The sequence below is a fragment of the Melopsittacus undulatus genome, chromosome 1 (assembly GCF_012275295.1).
Source record: "Melopsittacus undulatus isolate bMelUnd1 chromosome 1, bMelUnd1.mat.Z, whole genome shotgun sequence".
NCBI lineage: Eukaryota > Metazoa > Chordata > Aves > Psittaciformes > Psittaculidae > Melopsittacus > Melopsittacus undulatus.
In genome coordinates, this window is record NC_047527.1 from 128,755,116 (window position 1) to 128,769,747 (window position 14,632).

The 14,632-nt window shown below is 37.7% G+C and overlaps 1 protein-coding gene across 5 annotated transcripts in view; it reads left to right on the forward strand.

The window, feature by feature from the left end:
• HDAC9 (histone deacetylase 9) overlaps positions 1-14,632 on the forward strand; it is a 395,548-nt gene that overhangs the window by 201,246 nt on the left and 179,670 nt on the right. For 3 of the 5 annotated variants that reach the window (XM_031052377.2, XM_031052378.2, XM_031052376.2), the window contains exon 11: positions 3,076-5,648. In XM_031052377.2, the coding sequence (XP_030908237.1) occupies positions 3,076-3,396 (321 nt within the window). In that variant the 3' untranslated portion in view covers positions 3,397-5,648. Of the gene's footprint in view, positions 1-3,075; positions 5,649-14,632 lie in introns of those variants that run through there. The other 2 variants (XM_031052375.2, XM_005152865.3) reach the window with 1 other exon arrangement.

Sequence of the window (14,632 nt, forward strand, 5' to 3'; positions counted from 1 at the left end):
TATGATGAATAAAGGCCTACTACACTGAAGCTAAAGTAGCATTGTCTTCACTTGACCAAGATTTTATTTGCTCAGTGTAGGAAACCTACGTATGTTCTTAAAATAATCTATTAATAGCATTTTGACAGTTTGTTTTTAACGGTAAAATCCTCCTCTGTATTGAAGTAGTAAAGGTTAAAATAATGAGGCAGTTGGTAGGATGCACTAAATTATGGGAGTAGTATAGATAATATTAGAGCTTACATAAGGAGTAGCTGAATTACAGTTTTCATTTCAGGCTGTCAGTTGGGTCAAAGCACATTTATAAATATATAAAAATATCTGGGAAGTGAAAATTCGTTAGTACTTTGCATGGTGATCATAATTGACCAATATCTGTTAATAAAAAAATGAAAAATAATATGTAAGGTTCTGTTGATGTACCGATGGAAAAAATAAGATTATTTGTTGTCAATATAATATTGAAAAGATATAGTTAACGTCAGATTAATAATTCACTTCTCTGAATAATACTTAATGAAATACAGACGACTGGATCAAATTCAGCTGGAGTAAATTAATATAGCTTCATTAAACATGTTACAACTGAGGTTTTAGTTTTCCAGCTTACACATCTGACTAGCACCTTCTGAAGGTGAGAGATGGCACATCTTTCCAAATACTGCTTATAGCAGGCAATTATTTGGACAAAACTATAGCAACAGCGGACTGTGGAACTGAAAAATGACCAAAGCCTTTTCTCCTTTGCTGAGAACTATTGTTTAAGCCATAATGCAGAAGAATTATTTTGAAAGATACATTCCTTAGAAACATTGTACTACATGAGTAATAGAGACAACAGTAAGCAGATGCCAGGTTGTTTCAGTACAGCTAATGTATATAACTGGTCAAAGTAATATGAGATAGCCATAGGAGAGAAGGAAAAAAAGTGTTTTGTACATATGCACACGAGTTTGTAGAAACAGTCACCATGTATTTAAAATGGAAGAATTAAGTAAAGAAAGAAATGTAGGGATTGTTGTTGTGGGATTTTGTGCTATGTGTATTTGTAAAGATGTTTTATTTAAAATATTGTATTTTACAAGAGCTTATCATTACAAAGGAGAAACGAAGGCAGGGGCTGTAACTGAAATATCTATATAATGATTTGTTTCAATCTCCAGGTTATTTAGACTCCCACATTTCTGTACAAGCAAACAGGTTAGATTGTGTTTAGTTGGACTCTTGTAGTTATACAGTGGAGCTGATGTCTGTAGATGCTTCCTCTCCTGCTGCCACTATTTACTTTGGCTCATGCATATCCCTAACAGTTTAATTTCCTGAAAATAAAAGAAAATAAAATACATAGGTTACATTAGCATGAAGCCATTTTTATAAGTGACTCCTTTAGCTGGAATAGCAAAAACAGTAAAGTGTACTGGTTAAAGAGACCAGTCTGCACAACTCTAATTTATTAGTGAAAAAAAAAAAACCCACGTGGGGGTTTTAAATGTAGCCTTAGTAAAACTCAGGTTAATCAATCACTTTTCCAAAATGAAAAATACGCATTAACATAAGGAGAGTCCAGCATGTACCTACAGATAAATTCAGAAAAAAGTGGTAAGTGGGGATTTAAAGATTTAAGCATTAAGTGTAAGCAGAAGTATCCAGCTGCACAGTGAAAGGACTTGAGCAGTGTTTCATGTAATACTTATTTTCTGCCATGGAATCCAGCTTTAGCTAGAGAGATAAGATAGAAATATTGACTCTAAACTCCAAATATGTAATTTTTCCACACTGCTACTAGGAGATATAATATAAAATTAGATGTTTCTGACTTAGAAGAACTGACCGATCTCTTGGTAATGCTCCTGATGTAATTATTGGAATAAGATGGGGCCAATCTCCCTTTAAAAAACACTTTAACAAATAGTAAAACATGATTGGTAGTGATACAGGGAAAGTGTTCAGCTGTGGCTTAGCAGACTGACCAGCAGTAGTGGGTTTCAGGTTTGGGGTCTCTGTCCTTCCTGCCATGCCATGCACTTGTTTTTAGCATTCTCCGTCATATGAAAGGACAGGACATAAAAGTGAAAAAGCATAAAAGAAAGGAGAGCAGTAATGAGCTAAATATGTGTCTTAACTTTGCTAGTAAGTAATGGTAAAAGTTGGGTTTTTTTTTCCCTTCTCAGTATATTTGACCTTGGAGATACAAATCCGTATTTGCTTGAAATCAAGTGGTCAGTTGAATAAATGGTAATTACTCGCTTGACCCCCCAGATGCTTGCTCACATCTCTAATTTGTATCTCTTTCAATAGAGTGGGGATTTCTTCAGTTTGTATTTTGAGGACTACATCTGGACTGGTTTGGAATGTATTTGCTGCATCTTAAATAGTAAAACATAATCTGTACTTGATTGCAACACTCATCTGGCGCCTCAGCAGAGCTTTACAATAGAAATTAGTGGTGTAAAATCAGTATTGTCTGGGTAGCTATGTTGTATCATTTTGCTTAAACTGAGATACCTGTACCATGCATGACAAAAGCTGTAGTCTCCAGTCACAGACAGATCTGTATGTGGTATCTTTGTGCCACAGGAGAGGGACTGGCACCAGCTTTGTTACCGCTCCTTTGTTGCCTTTCAGTGCTGCCTTGCTCTGACTGATAGAGATGCTTATGTGAACATTTCCTAACCATATTGCTATTTTTTTAGTTCTGTTACTATTTTGTGTTGTAGAAATGAACGGTAATATAGTTAAGTAAAGTTCTACATTTATGTTCAGAATATGAAAGGAGCCCAATTTCTCTTTATTATCAGCTGTAACAGTGTAACAGATGTGTATTGTTTTCATTCTTCTGCCTTATTTTTAGTTTAGTGTTTCCATATAGCACTCTCTACGTACATGGTATTTTCTACTGCAGTGACCTTTTGCTTAAGAACTTTTGGTTCTGTTGTGACCTGCACTAATATATTTTAGCAATTCATAGCTACATGGGCTTGCTGCAGATTCAATTTTGTTAGTGCAAATCTACTATTTCTTCATGTTTGACATCAGTGAAAGGAGTCAGTGACTGTTCCCCCATTTTCTTTCCAGATGCTCTCTAAGTCCATTGAGCAGCTGAAGCAGCCTGGCAGTCACCTGGAGGAAGCTGAAGAAGAGCTTCATGGAGATCACTCGATGCAGGAAGAGCGAGCTCCTGCCGATGGTGCCAGCATTAGGGCTGAGAGCAGCAGTGCTGGTATGGATAACAGAATAGGACAGCAGGTGGGGGCTGTGAAAGTCAAAGAGGAGCCACCGGACAGTGATGAGGATGTTCAGACCCAGCAAATGGAATCTGGGGAGCAAGCTGCTTTTATGCAACAGGTAATAGGCAAAGATTTAGCTCCAGGATTTGTAATTAAAGTTATTATCTGAGCATCACATGCATTTTCTAGGCTTTGGTAAGCTGTTGTGTTTTGATTCACTGATCTAGCAAATCATGATTTACTGTTCAAAGAATCTAAGGCAGAAGTGTTGTATGCACACTTGAAAACATAGTGAATCTCATCCTTGTGGCCACTAATTGAGAAAATACCTGTTGCAGTCACTTTATATAAATCTTTGCATAATAGCTGATAGACTTTGTATTAGCCCAGACTTTGTATTACATTACATTGCTTATTTCTAGTGAAAGAGAGAACTCGTATCACTTAGCTTGTTGAGATCAGCAATTGCTGGAATTAGTTTCCAGTCCTGATTGATGAAGCATTCTCCTCTGATTTTGAATCCCCTGACTCTTGCTTTCAGCTGTCTGTATATACTGTATCATTATACCGTAGTCTTGAACACTGTTAACCTTAGGGTACTTTTTCCCAAGTAGACATGTATTGACTGCTATATCAGTGGTCCCAGGCTGGTGTATAAAGTTTAAATTAGAGAAAAGATGGATGCAATTTACAAGGTGGATGTAAAGAGGCAGGCAAGGCACTGTTTAAAATGGCATCGTTTCCTTTTTTTTGCACTGCTTAGTTAATTTTTCATTTTGTCTTATTTCATGATGCCATCCACAGAGACAATTTTAAATGCAGCAGATGCAAGTACTGGTGAGAAGCAAAAGGCAGCATTAGATTGCAATCAGTTATTAGGATGTTGCAGGAAAAGCACAGAACTGTTACCATTATCAACTGATACCTGATCACTTGTTTGTTATTTTAAGTAAAGACTAATCATACAATATGGCATAACCTGTACTGCTAGGTCTCGTGGACAAATACGAAAATAACAACTGTGCATAAAATGCCAACTGAGCAAAAGGAGACTTTAGCTTGTTGGCAAACTGAAAGGCGCAGTGCATGCGTGCAGCCAGCGTGCTGGCATTGCTTTCCATTGCCATCTGCCCAGGCAGGGCTAGACTAAATGCAGTGGAAGGCCCTGTTTATTTAAGTCAATACTTTGTCAGGTCCCGCTGTTCTGCAAAAAAAGTGATTTTGGGAGGGGGGGCAGGAAATGCCTTATGGAAACAGGAAGCCCAAGTGATTCATGTGCTGAGGAATGCGGGGCAGGGGGGGGGACGGGGCAGTGCTCCCTCTGTTTTTAAAGGCACTCTATGAATTGATTTATTGTCAAAGAAAATAACAAAGCAAGTAGGGAAATTGTTAAGGAAGCTTTCCAGTGAAACATTTCCTTCATATTCCCTTTTGATATGTTTACCTTGTTTTATAGGTTTACTTTTGTTAAGCTAGTTAAAGATTCGTTGTATTAAGATCCCCTTTAATATGAGTAATCCCAAACTGACCTGGAATCCTTGTCAGGGTTTTTTTCTATTAAAAATATTTATATTTCTAAAGCTGAGGTATTTTAAGGTGCAGTATCCTGTTTCAAGAAAGATAGCTGTTTTGCCAAATGTAGAAATTGTTCTAAAATATGTTATTAGCATGTGTTGTTTACATTATGCTGTAATACTATTAAATCTCTTATAAAATGTTGCAGCTTCTAAAGATACATTATTCTTTTTCCTAGAAAGTCTACAAACAAATGTCTAAATAGTTGCTGTTAATATGAAAGCCTCCTTAGATAGAACAGATTTATTAATTGAGAAAAAACACAGGTGACATTTATGTGTGCTTCGTATTTGAAACAAAGTCTTTCTTCATCTTGGATGGAAAAAATCACATTCACATGCAAAGAGTAATGGAGGAGTAAAATGAAATGATTTTCCCATTCTGTAAAATTCAAATTTTCTTTGAAATCTGACTAACTTCAGCCTCATCAAAATGGGATAGTGCATCTTTTAAAATACATTTTATTTGGGGAGAAACTTGCAAATGAGAAGAGTTTTGTACAATATCACTTCGAAGACATATATTCACAAAAGACAAGATATTTTTATAGTGTCATTCAGATGAGAAACCCCAATACATTAGTGGACTTTAAGTTCAGAATCTTTCAAATTTGGATGAAATTTAAAACCTGGAACCAGTGAAAAGGAAAACTGGGTTTAAACAACCACATTTCTAATTGATTATTGTCTCTTACATATTAAATCTACTGTATTTATTATAATTTACACCCTTAGAGGTGATCTCTTGTTTTGTGTTGTAAATATATTCTGTTTGTATGTTCCCTTTTTTTGCCTTCTGATATAAGTCTCTTCCTTTCTCAAATAAAGTTTTTTTTTTAAAAGATCACCTTTCAGATATCTGACTTTGTGTAAATTTGATAACTTAGTTGTGCTTTTGCTTCGTATAACCAAATATGTTCACTACACATTGTTGAAACAAGTCAAGCTTTCAGGAGCAAGGTTTTAATTACACTATTCTTACAATAATTACACAAAGTCTGTTTTTGTTCTCTTGTTTTATCCTGCATCAGCCATCATAAGTTTTAGTGAATGTGGAGCAGTATTGATGCATGTTCATTTTCCCATTGTGACATCTGTCTTGAACATGTGATCATATATCACCATACAGGAAAGGTAAAGGTGAATCCCAAATTCTTAGCTTGTAATTATCCAAAATTTAGATGAACTGAAATAATTTTCGTTGTTTTTCCAACTTGCCTAGAACCCAAAACATGCTGATCTAAAGCTGAGCTCATACTGACCTCTGATATTCCTCAAGACCTTTGCAAACTAGAGTCCACATGTAAATATGCCGGGGAGAAGGAAATCCTCAAACTTTGCAGATGTTAAAGGAACTGCATGAGGCAGTGAAGTTCTACTTTAGAATACCACCTTTAAAGTCTACCTTTAGAGTAACACCTAGCCCTTCCGTGAAGATGTTAAATGCTTTGTGACATGTCTTAAACTTTGGTTCAGATCTAGAGAGAGTTTATCCTGTTGCTATGGGATCCCATTGCTAGAGAGAGTGTATCCCATAGCATGTCCCTATTGCTGCTGTACATGAATTGTTCCTACCAAGAATTCAGAAAATTGTTGCATTCTGGCTCTTCTAACAGTTCATTTAGCTTGCAAAGTCTCTTAACAGCTCTGATTCTAGTACAAATAGTACTAAAATAAAATGGTTTCAGCAATATAAATATGTAAGAATAAATATTTCTGTAAATCAAATTTGATCATTTTCACTGATATAGCCCCAAACTAATGCTTCATCAGTAATACACCCCCAAAAATAGGTAAAAAGTCAAGTTTTAGCTTAGGAAAGATTAAAGCTAGCATTAACAGAATAAGCAATAGGGCAAGCAGTGCAATAATGATATAACATATTTAGAATCTTGTGTCTATAAGTAAATCATGCTTTCAACAGGGATTTTATTGAGATGCCTTTTGTTTAAATACTTATATTGGAATTAGAACAGTCGTAAATGTTTTCAATTTACATTCCTGGTTTGGAGGCTATACCTAGATATTTTTTTTTTAATTATTTGTTTACTATGCATCATAGCACCCATAATGAAGAAAATAAATCATCATAATTGAATACAATTTGCAAGTCTTTTCTTCTTCTAGTTTATTATGTCCTGTCGTCCAAAAAATAAAGCCAATGTAGCTGCTAATTTAGAAGTAATTACTACTAAGTGAGGGAAAATGCTTCATAATATTTATGTATTCAAGACAGACACATTACTCAAATGTAGATACTGTAACATTAGCCTTTTTTTTTATTTTTGGCATTAATGAAATAGGATTAAAAGCCAATTCCTTCAGGAAAGCAGGAGTACTCCAGACACTACCACCACTCATCCTTTCTATTCAGAAATTTATTTGTGCACTATCTTCATTCCATCTTCATTATCATCAGGATCACTATGACTTACTCCATGTTACTTAAGCCAACTATACCCTGTTTTTATCTTCACTGGCATTCTGAGGTAAAAATCTATAAACTTTAATCCCAAGCATCAACCTAAAAGTGTTTACTTATTTCTCTCCCTATGAACACTTTGCAATTTGCAGCTAAACTTAGCTAAGCCAAGTTAATTTCCTTATTGTACGCTGTCCCACTAGCAGCATGTCCTACTTATCCACTTAAGAAATGTTTGTTTGCTTTTCATTTATTTGTTTAGTTTCTGATTTCCTTATGCAGTTCCCATTATCTGGGTGGTAGCAGGGCTTCTGTTACCTCATTGCTCAGTGGAGGAATATAGTTCAGAATGTTGAATGTTGAACTGCTGTTTGGGCAAAGAGAAGACGAGCATCCTGGATAAATTATCGTCTCTGCACTAGAGCAATAATCCCAGTGATTTTTGTAGAATTTTACCACTGTAATTGGTAGATATTGTACTTTGCATTTGGTAGGCTTAATGCTTTGCATTTGTTGTTTGGGTTTTTTCCTCTTCTATTTCAGCCTAATTTGGAATTTGATTTAAAAGCCTAAAATACAGTTAGCTCACGCAGCCAGTGGAAAAGATGAGTTTTTTGGCCATGCTTACTCACTCACACACACACAAAGAAAGAAGGGGCATCCTTTGGCCTTGACTGGTTTATTGATCCCCATTTACCGAGCTCAAGTGTCACACCCCTTTTGCTTATTTTTATTCCAGACCCATAACCCATCTAGCCCATAGAGTCCAACTTCTACCTGTGGACACGCACAGCTACAAGAGACCCCATGGGTTATTTCATCAGTATCTCAGTTACAAGCGTACCAGCTTAGTAATTTGAAATCGTTCAGGAGTGTCTAAGTGTCTGTGGTAACTGCACAGGTGCCTTAGTCACTAGACTTGTTTTGACAGACCACATACTTATAAGTGATCCAGTGCCTTAATTAGCTGACTAAATGAGATGATTTGAATATGGCTGTGAAGCCTTTGTTGTATTTGTGTTACTTTTCTTTCCATAGTTGCCTTGAATTAACTTAAATACAAGGGAGGTTTGTTGGAGGATACGCTGTTGAAAGAACCCTTCTGCACATTTGGTCTTTCCAAGGTGGTAGCATGTTACAACATTCTTGGCCTTGAGAAGTGCTGTGGGGGGTAGGATAAATGGAAATGTAAGTTTTGAACAATGACAAACTTCCAAGTAAACCTATTTGCATCTCCCCTCCCTCCTAAATGAGATTGCCACCAGAGTCTTACATATAGCTATACTTAGTTGTCTCCTTTAACTGAATAACCAGTAAGAGAGGCACTAACCCTGTACCCTTCTGCTCTTCCTCAAGTCCATGGGTGCACAGTTGCAGTACAACCCTGACATAACGCAAGCTGGCACTACGATTTCAGGGATCAAACTTGACTGACTGGATGGAGCGAGGGGACAGGGGGCTGTGTAGCTGGAGTTGTTTTGTGATTTTTTTTTCATTCATCTACATGAGGGGAAGCCCCATCTGAATATTTAGGCACCGTTCTGTCATCTTTACTCTTAAGAGCCTGTCCACCTTTATCAAGTTTCTAACTGTGGTCTTTAAATGTATGCCACAAGAAGAATTCTTTTTACATTTTTAATGCCAATTTTATGTGAACATGCAGAATAATGAGAACAATTACAATTAATTATTCTTTCCCAGTTGGATTTGAACATTATCCTTTTTTTCTTTCCCCAGAAAGTATCACATCTACTTTCTTAATGATTGCCAAGGAAAATATTTTTTTTGTTTGTCTCATATTGTAAACTTTCAGTTACAGAAGGCAGTACGACTTGATTTATCACATAATTAAATCAAGAACTGAACTGTCTGACTGACCACATGGCATTAAATCATAATGAAATTGTATCATTTCACTGGTACTTGCATAGAATGATGTTGATGCTGCTTTTATTTTTCAATCAAAATTTTTTTATAGTTGTTTTCCTCCTTCAGATACTTAGGATATAGCACCTTGTCACTTTTGCTACTGCTTCATTTTGTCAGAGAGAGCAGCCTGTAAGGAGACTGCTGGGGCAATGCTAGGCAAAATCACTTAATCAGGGGTACATAGCTGGCATGAATCAAAAGTCTGTAAATCCAGATCCCAGTAATTACCACTTCACATTTTGACAGTCAGATGATACTATTTTCATACCATTGGGCAATTTATCATTTCCTGTATCAGACAGCACAGGGTTTTATTATTGTTGTTATTGAAGAGGATTATGTGTTCTTGGAAAGCTGCTTCTTTAAACGCTTCATTTTTGGAAGAATTCTGGTTTGATCTCTGAATGTCTCTTTGTCAGACATACACACACACTAAAGTTTTCATTTTTTTCCTTCCCATACACTATGAGAGTGAAGAAATGCACACCTCAGTATACTGCTGGCTAAATCTTCATAAAGCTCTGTTGTTTAATGTCCTGGAAGAGCAGCTTGACCTGAATCCCTTTGAGACATAGGTGCTCTAATGCAGAAAGCAGTGCATAATCTGTCTTCTCTCATGTTCTGGCCTGTGACCTTTGGATTCCCAGGAAGCCGAGGAGGTCTTTCTGTTCATACTGCCTGTATTTCCTCAGAAAAGTGCCTTGTGAAAATTACAGCTGTGAGACTGCAGCAAAGCAGCAATGGCAAGGGCTTAAGAAGGCTTTGCTCGGGTTCTCTGTAAAGCAGCTAGGGAAGCATGGAGGATTCCATTTTCAACCCTTTACTTAGTCTTTTCCTTTTGCTCCCATCAAGAAAGAAACCATGGTAGTTTTTAGGTGGTGACTGGCAGATTTTTACAGCAGATCTCTGTTACTGAACAGACCCATAAGGAACACAGGGCAGAAGTGCTGTTGGGAAGTGCTCCCCCCCCCCATGTGCACAGGGGGATAGGTACCAAGACCAACTGCTTCTAAAGCTTCCTCTCCTAGATCTTCCTCTACTGAAAATACAAGTTGAAGAGTTACTACACATCATAAAGCATGGCTCCATCACTCAGTTACCTGACTGCGAACAGGGACAGGTGGTGATCAGGTTTCCCACATTTCTCATCCATTTTGATCTATTTTGCCTTAGGGCATCAAAGACTCCCAAGGTCAACAGCACATCCCTTGACGTTTTTCTTTCTAGAATGTTTTTTTTTTCTAAATTTGTACAAGTCTTTTGTCATACTTTGCTATGAGTTTCTACATAGAGTTCAGCTTTCTGAAGCTACTTACTCTATACAGAGAGCTTCAAAGCTTCTCTGTTGGTGTTTCTGACAGAACAAAAACTAGATAATGCCAGCCCCACAGGCACAGCCCAGAGACACCTGACTTTCATAGCTCTGATTTGGCTATCAATCAGGGGGGTTGGAACTAGATGATCTTAAGGTCCTTTCCAACACTGACCGTTCTGTGAGTCTATGATCTCCAGGCTCTGAGAAGCAGCAGAGGACCAGCAAATAAAAAAGGAACAGGAACAAGATTCATTCCTGCAGGAAGAGACTGAGAATGAGCATGGGGACTGTTCCTTATCCATATTGATGGGTAATGCAGTAACCAAGCAAGCTGCTAATTTTCCCAAAACAATTGAGTGCTTTCAAGTTAAATATATGTCACTATTGTAGTAGCTCAAACTTCCCTTTAAAAGAAGTAATCATTTCTTTCACCTTTCTGGCCCTTTCTCTCCAGCTTTTAATCAAGGAAAAGGACTCAAAGTACATTAAGTCATTTTCAGATTTTTCTTTTTCTGCTTTCAAGATGTGAAATCAGTTGACACACAGCACACTCAAAGATGCAGAGGGTTCAGTCTGGTGGTGTGCCATACCCACAGGAACATAGCATTTGTGAAGCTGCTGTCATAAAGGTGAGCTGCAGGTAATCCACACAGAGAGACAGTTTCACAGCAGTTTCCTTCATGGATTTGGGTTTCAGTACCCAGTCCTAGAGGCCATGACTAAGTGGATCATTTGAGCATGAAAGGATACTCTGAAATTAGATAGATAGTCAGTGATAGAAAGAATTCAGCACCTGGTTCTCTTTTACTGTCATGGCCACCTGCACATTTAATGTCATTGCAAAAGGCTGAATATTAACCTCGAGACTGGTACTCAAAGTGAGTTAGGTGCATTAGTGAAGAAAAATGTTTGGAAGCTCCTTACCAGCATTAGCTTTACTGTGTCTGCCTGATCTTCTGCACAACTACTTCAGCAAGTAGTTAAGGAAATCACAAGATAAAGCACTTAATGTTTGATGTATAGCAAGTTACTATTCACATGCTTCTGGTATTTCCTATTTTTACTTTCTTCTGATTTAATATGATGCCAAGTATTGAAAAGAAAAAAGAAAAAAAACCTGACTTTTCAGGTGAGGGGTTTAGAAATGGAGGAGGATTTGGCATGTCAGAATGGAAGGGCCCAATCCCTCTGAGGTTAGTTGCATTCAACCTGCAGAATTCCTTTAAATGCAGCAGTAACTTACATCAAGAAATACCAATATATACATATTCTGCTCTTTTGAGTCACAAAGTTCACTCCTTGAACTGAGAGCTTGAGCTTAACAAAACAAGGAGATTCGAGGCCCGAAGCTGACTGCACAGCTGAGATACTATATGCAAAAGCAGATGCTGCAAAGTAGATCTCTCAACTGCTACCAGAAAAACAGACTTTTCAGCTATTGCCTTCTCCACTGATCACAATCACAGCGCTGTTGCATCAGCAGTGTACTGGTCACTACTGCTGCATATTTTGCAGAATCAGAAGAGCAATTACACCCAAAGCTACCACAGCCTTTCTCCCCTTTGGCAAGTAACTCCTCAGCAGAAGCTTCCCCAGCCCCTCTCTCCCGTGGCCATCCTGTTGGTGTACCAGCCTCTCTGCCAAGCACTCTGGATTCCCCCATTTTTGATGATCAGAGGCATAAGAAATCTTCTTGGGAAGAGCTATGAGCCTTCAATTACCACTGGTTTAAAGATGTGCTTGGGCACCCCATGGCAGGGTTCGCTTATGCCAGGTAAGAGACAGTGCCTGGAGGCCAAGACCAGCTGGGGAGCAGGAGAGGTGGATGGAGGGGTGTCCTCCTCACTCCAGCACTGCTTTGGGAATAATGGTGGGGAGAAACAGAAGACGTGAAGCAGCAGCTGTCAAATGTCTTACAGGTCACTTTGTAGCTAGTCTTAAGAGACCTCCTTAGCTTTGAAGGCAGCTCTGTTCCCTCCCGAGGATGACACTACCTCACAGTCAGAGGCTCCAGGTTTCTACCTTTTGCAAAGAACTTTATTGTCTTTGTTCTCAGAAGACAAGGTGGTAACAAGGGATTAACTGCTTTGTTATCAACAAATATATGCTTTGTTATCAACTGATCATTTTAACCCATTGTATAGATAGTGCGGGCAAAATAAGTTGAAACACACTGATGCTTTCAGGGAATAGAAGAGTTCAGACAGTTGAAAAGAAAAAAGCTTAAAAAGAAAAAAGCTCAGCCATCTGCTACAAACCTAAGTCATTGGTTTTCACTTTCCTGTCATTGCTGTCTCCTTTAACAATCTTAGATTCACTGTTTCAAGCTTTCCTGATCAAATAATGGAGATGAGTTAACAGAGAAAGCATTCAAAGAAGTAGAGAATCAAGTCCCAATTCCTAGTTTTCCATCTCAAATCTCACTTCAATATCCTGAGAAATGCTATGACTGCTAAAGATTGATCCAAGACTATCAGTGTTCTGTCATCTGTTTTACACTGCTTTTCAAAGATAAACTGACATTTATTTTCCCAGCTGGAAGCTTGCACTTTGATTTCATTGAATTGAATCAATTATTAAACTTAATACCATAGGTCAGTGCTGGACCTGAATCAGAAGCACTGAAGCTTCTGTTGTTTTGTATCTGAGCATCCTGGGACAAGGAAATAAAGTTAAGATAGAATATCTAAAATGCTTATGAAATTATCTAGTATCTACTTCACCAGAAAATGGCGAGATACATTTTTACTTTCATTGACAGGTTGCCATGTGCTAAGATCATTTTTCCCACATTCTTCATTCTCTTCATGTGAAGAGCATTTTGCAGTCCTCAGGATTTATATATATATATATATATATATATATAGGAAATGTTCCTGTATGTCATCTCCTGAAAAATCTTAAGGACTGGACTGTTTAAATCAGTGCTTAATAGCTCCTTCCAAATGGATTTGCAGCCTTTTCCCTATTGTGCAAAAACATAACAAAACAGAAATACCAGTGATTTAATTTGGCATCATCAGCCACTGATAGATGAATCAGAAATACATTAGCAAACGTTCTAGCTGATCTTCATACTGCAGTGACAAATAAATGCATGAATGACAGCTGATTCCACCAACTAGCAATTCTACTGACTGTATTATAGCACATTGTCATGGTTTAAACCAAGCCAGCAACTAAGAGGATAACATGCATGGATTAACATGCTGTATTTCTAACAACTGGCCATGAACACAAAGAAATCTGAGTTTATATTGCTGTGGAAAACAGAACCGAGCCAAAAATTCCTTTGTAATACATGTTTGGAGGGCTGAACTATTGCGAAAGAATGACAGAAATATGTTGGGATATCAGTTTGTAGAATGCATGAGATGTTTCTCTTTACTGGGTGGATTTTACGTTTTTTGCCTCTGAACCAGAGCATCAGCACTACCCTTCAGTGTACACCCAGAAATGCTTCCTGAGTATTCACATGCTCAGGGCCTTTTGAGCTGCACCTTTAATAATAAATAAATACAGGATTAACTTGTTTGGCATTTCAGGCCAGGGAGTGTGGCGAGTATGCCACTGTTTTCCCTTTAACTTTATTTTTGTGGGCATCATGCATTTTCAAAATGGCTCTACATTTCCCCGAACCAATGTAATATAAAAGATTTACTGTTACAGTTTGTGTGTGGCCAGGCAATGGCATATGGAAAACATGTTTCCTGCTATTTAATTTAATTACTCTAATCACGTGCCAGCCCCGGGCATGTCATTCTGGACCTCTGAGGCTCTTTGTCTGTCAAAGAGATGGACAATATCTTGGCTTTGTTTAGTTGCTCTGCAGGCTGCAGATAAAACCACTGAAATACTGACTGTTTGTTTAACCAAAACTTTGCATTTTAACCATTTGGCTTTGATTTTTTTTGTTTTACAATAAAAGATGACATTTTGGCCCTGGTGAGCTGAAAAGGCAATATTAGGGATATGAAGAAGTACTGTCACTTTTGGGGCTTAATAGATGAAAAGGAATACTCTAGCCTTCTGGTTAGAAATCAGCTTTGTTAGCAGAAACTTAAGACATGCATAGCTGTTGCTTTAGAATTGCCTGTTAGCAAGGGCAACTGGAAAAGTCCTGTTAATAACTGCTCCTTTCTACTATGGTTAGCCCTTCATTCAA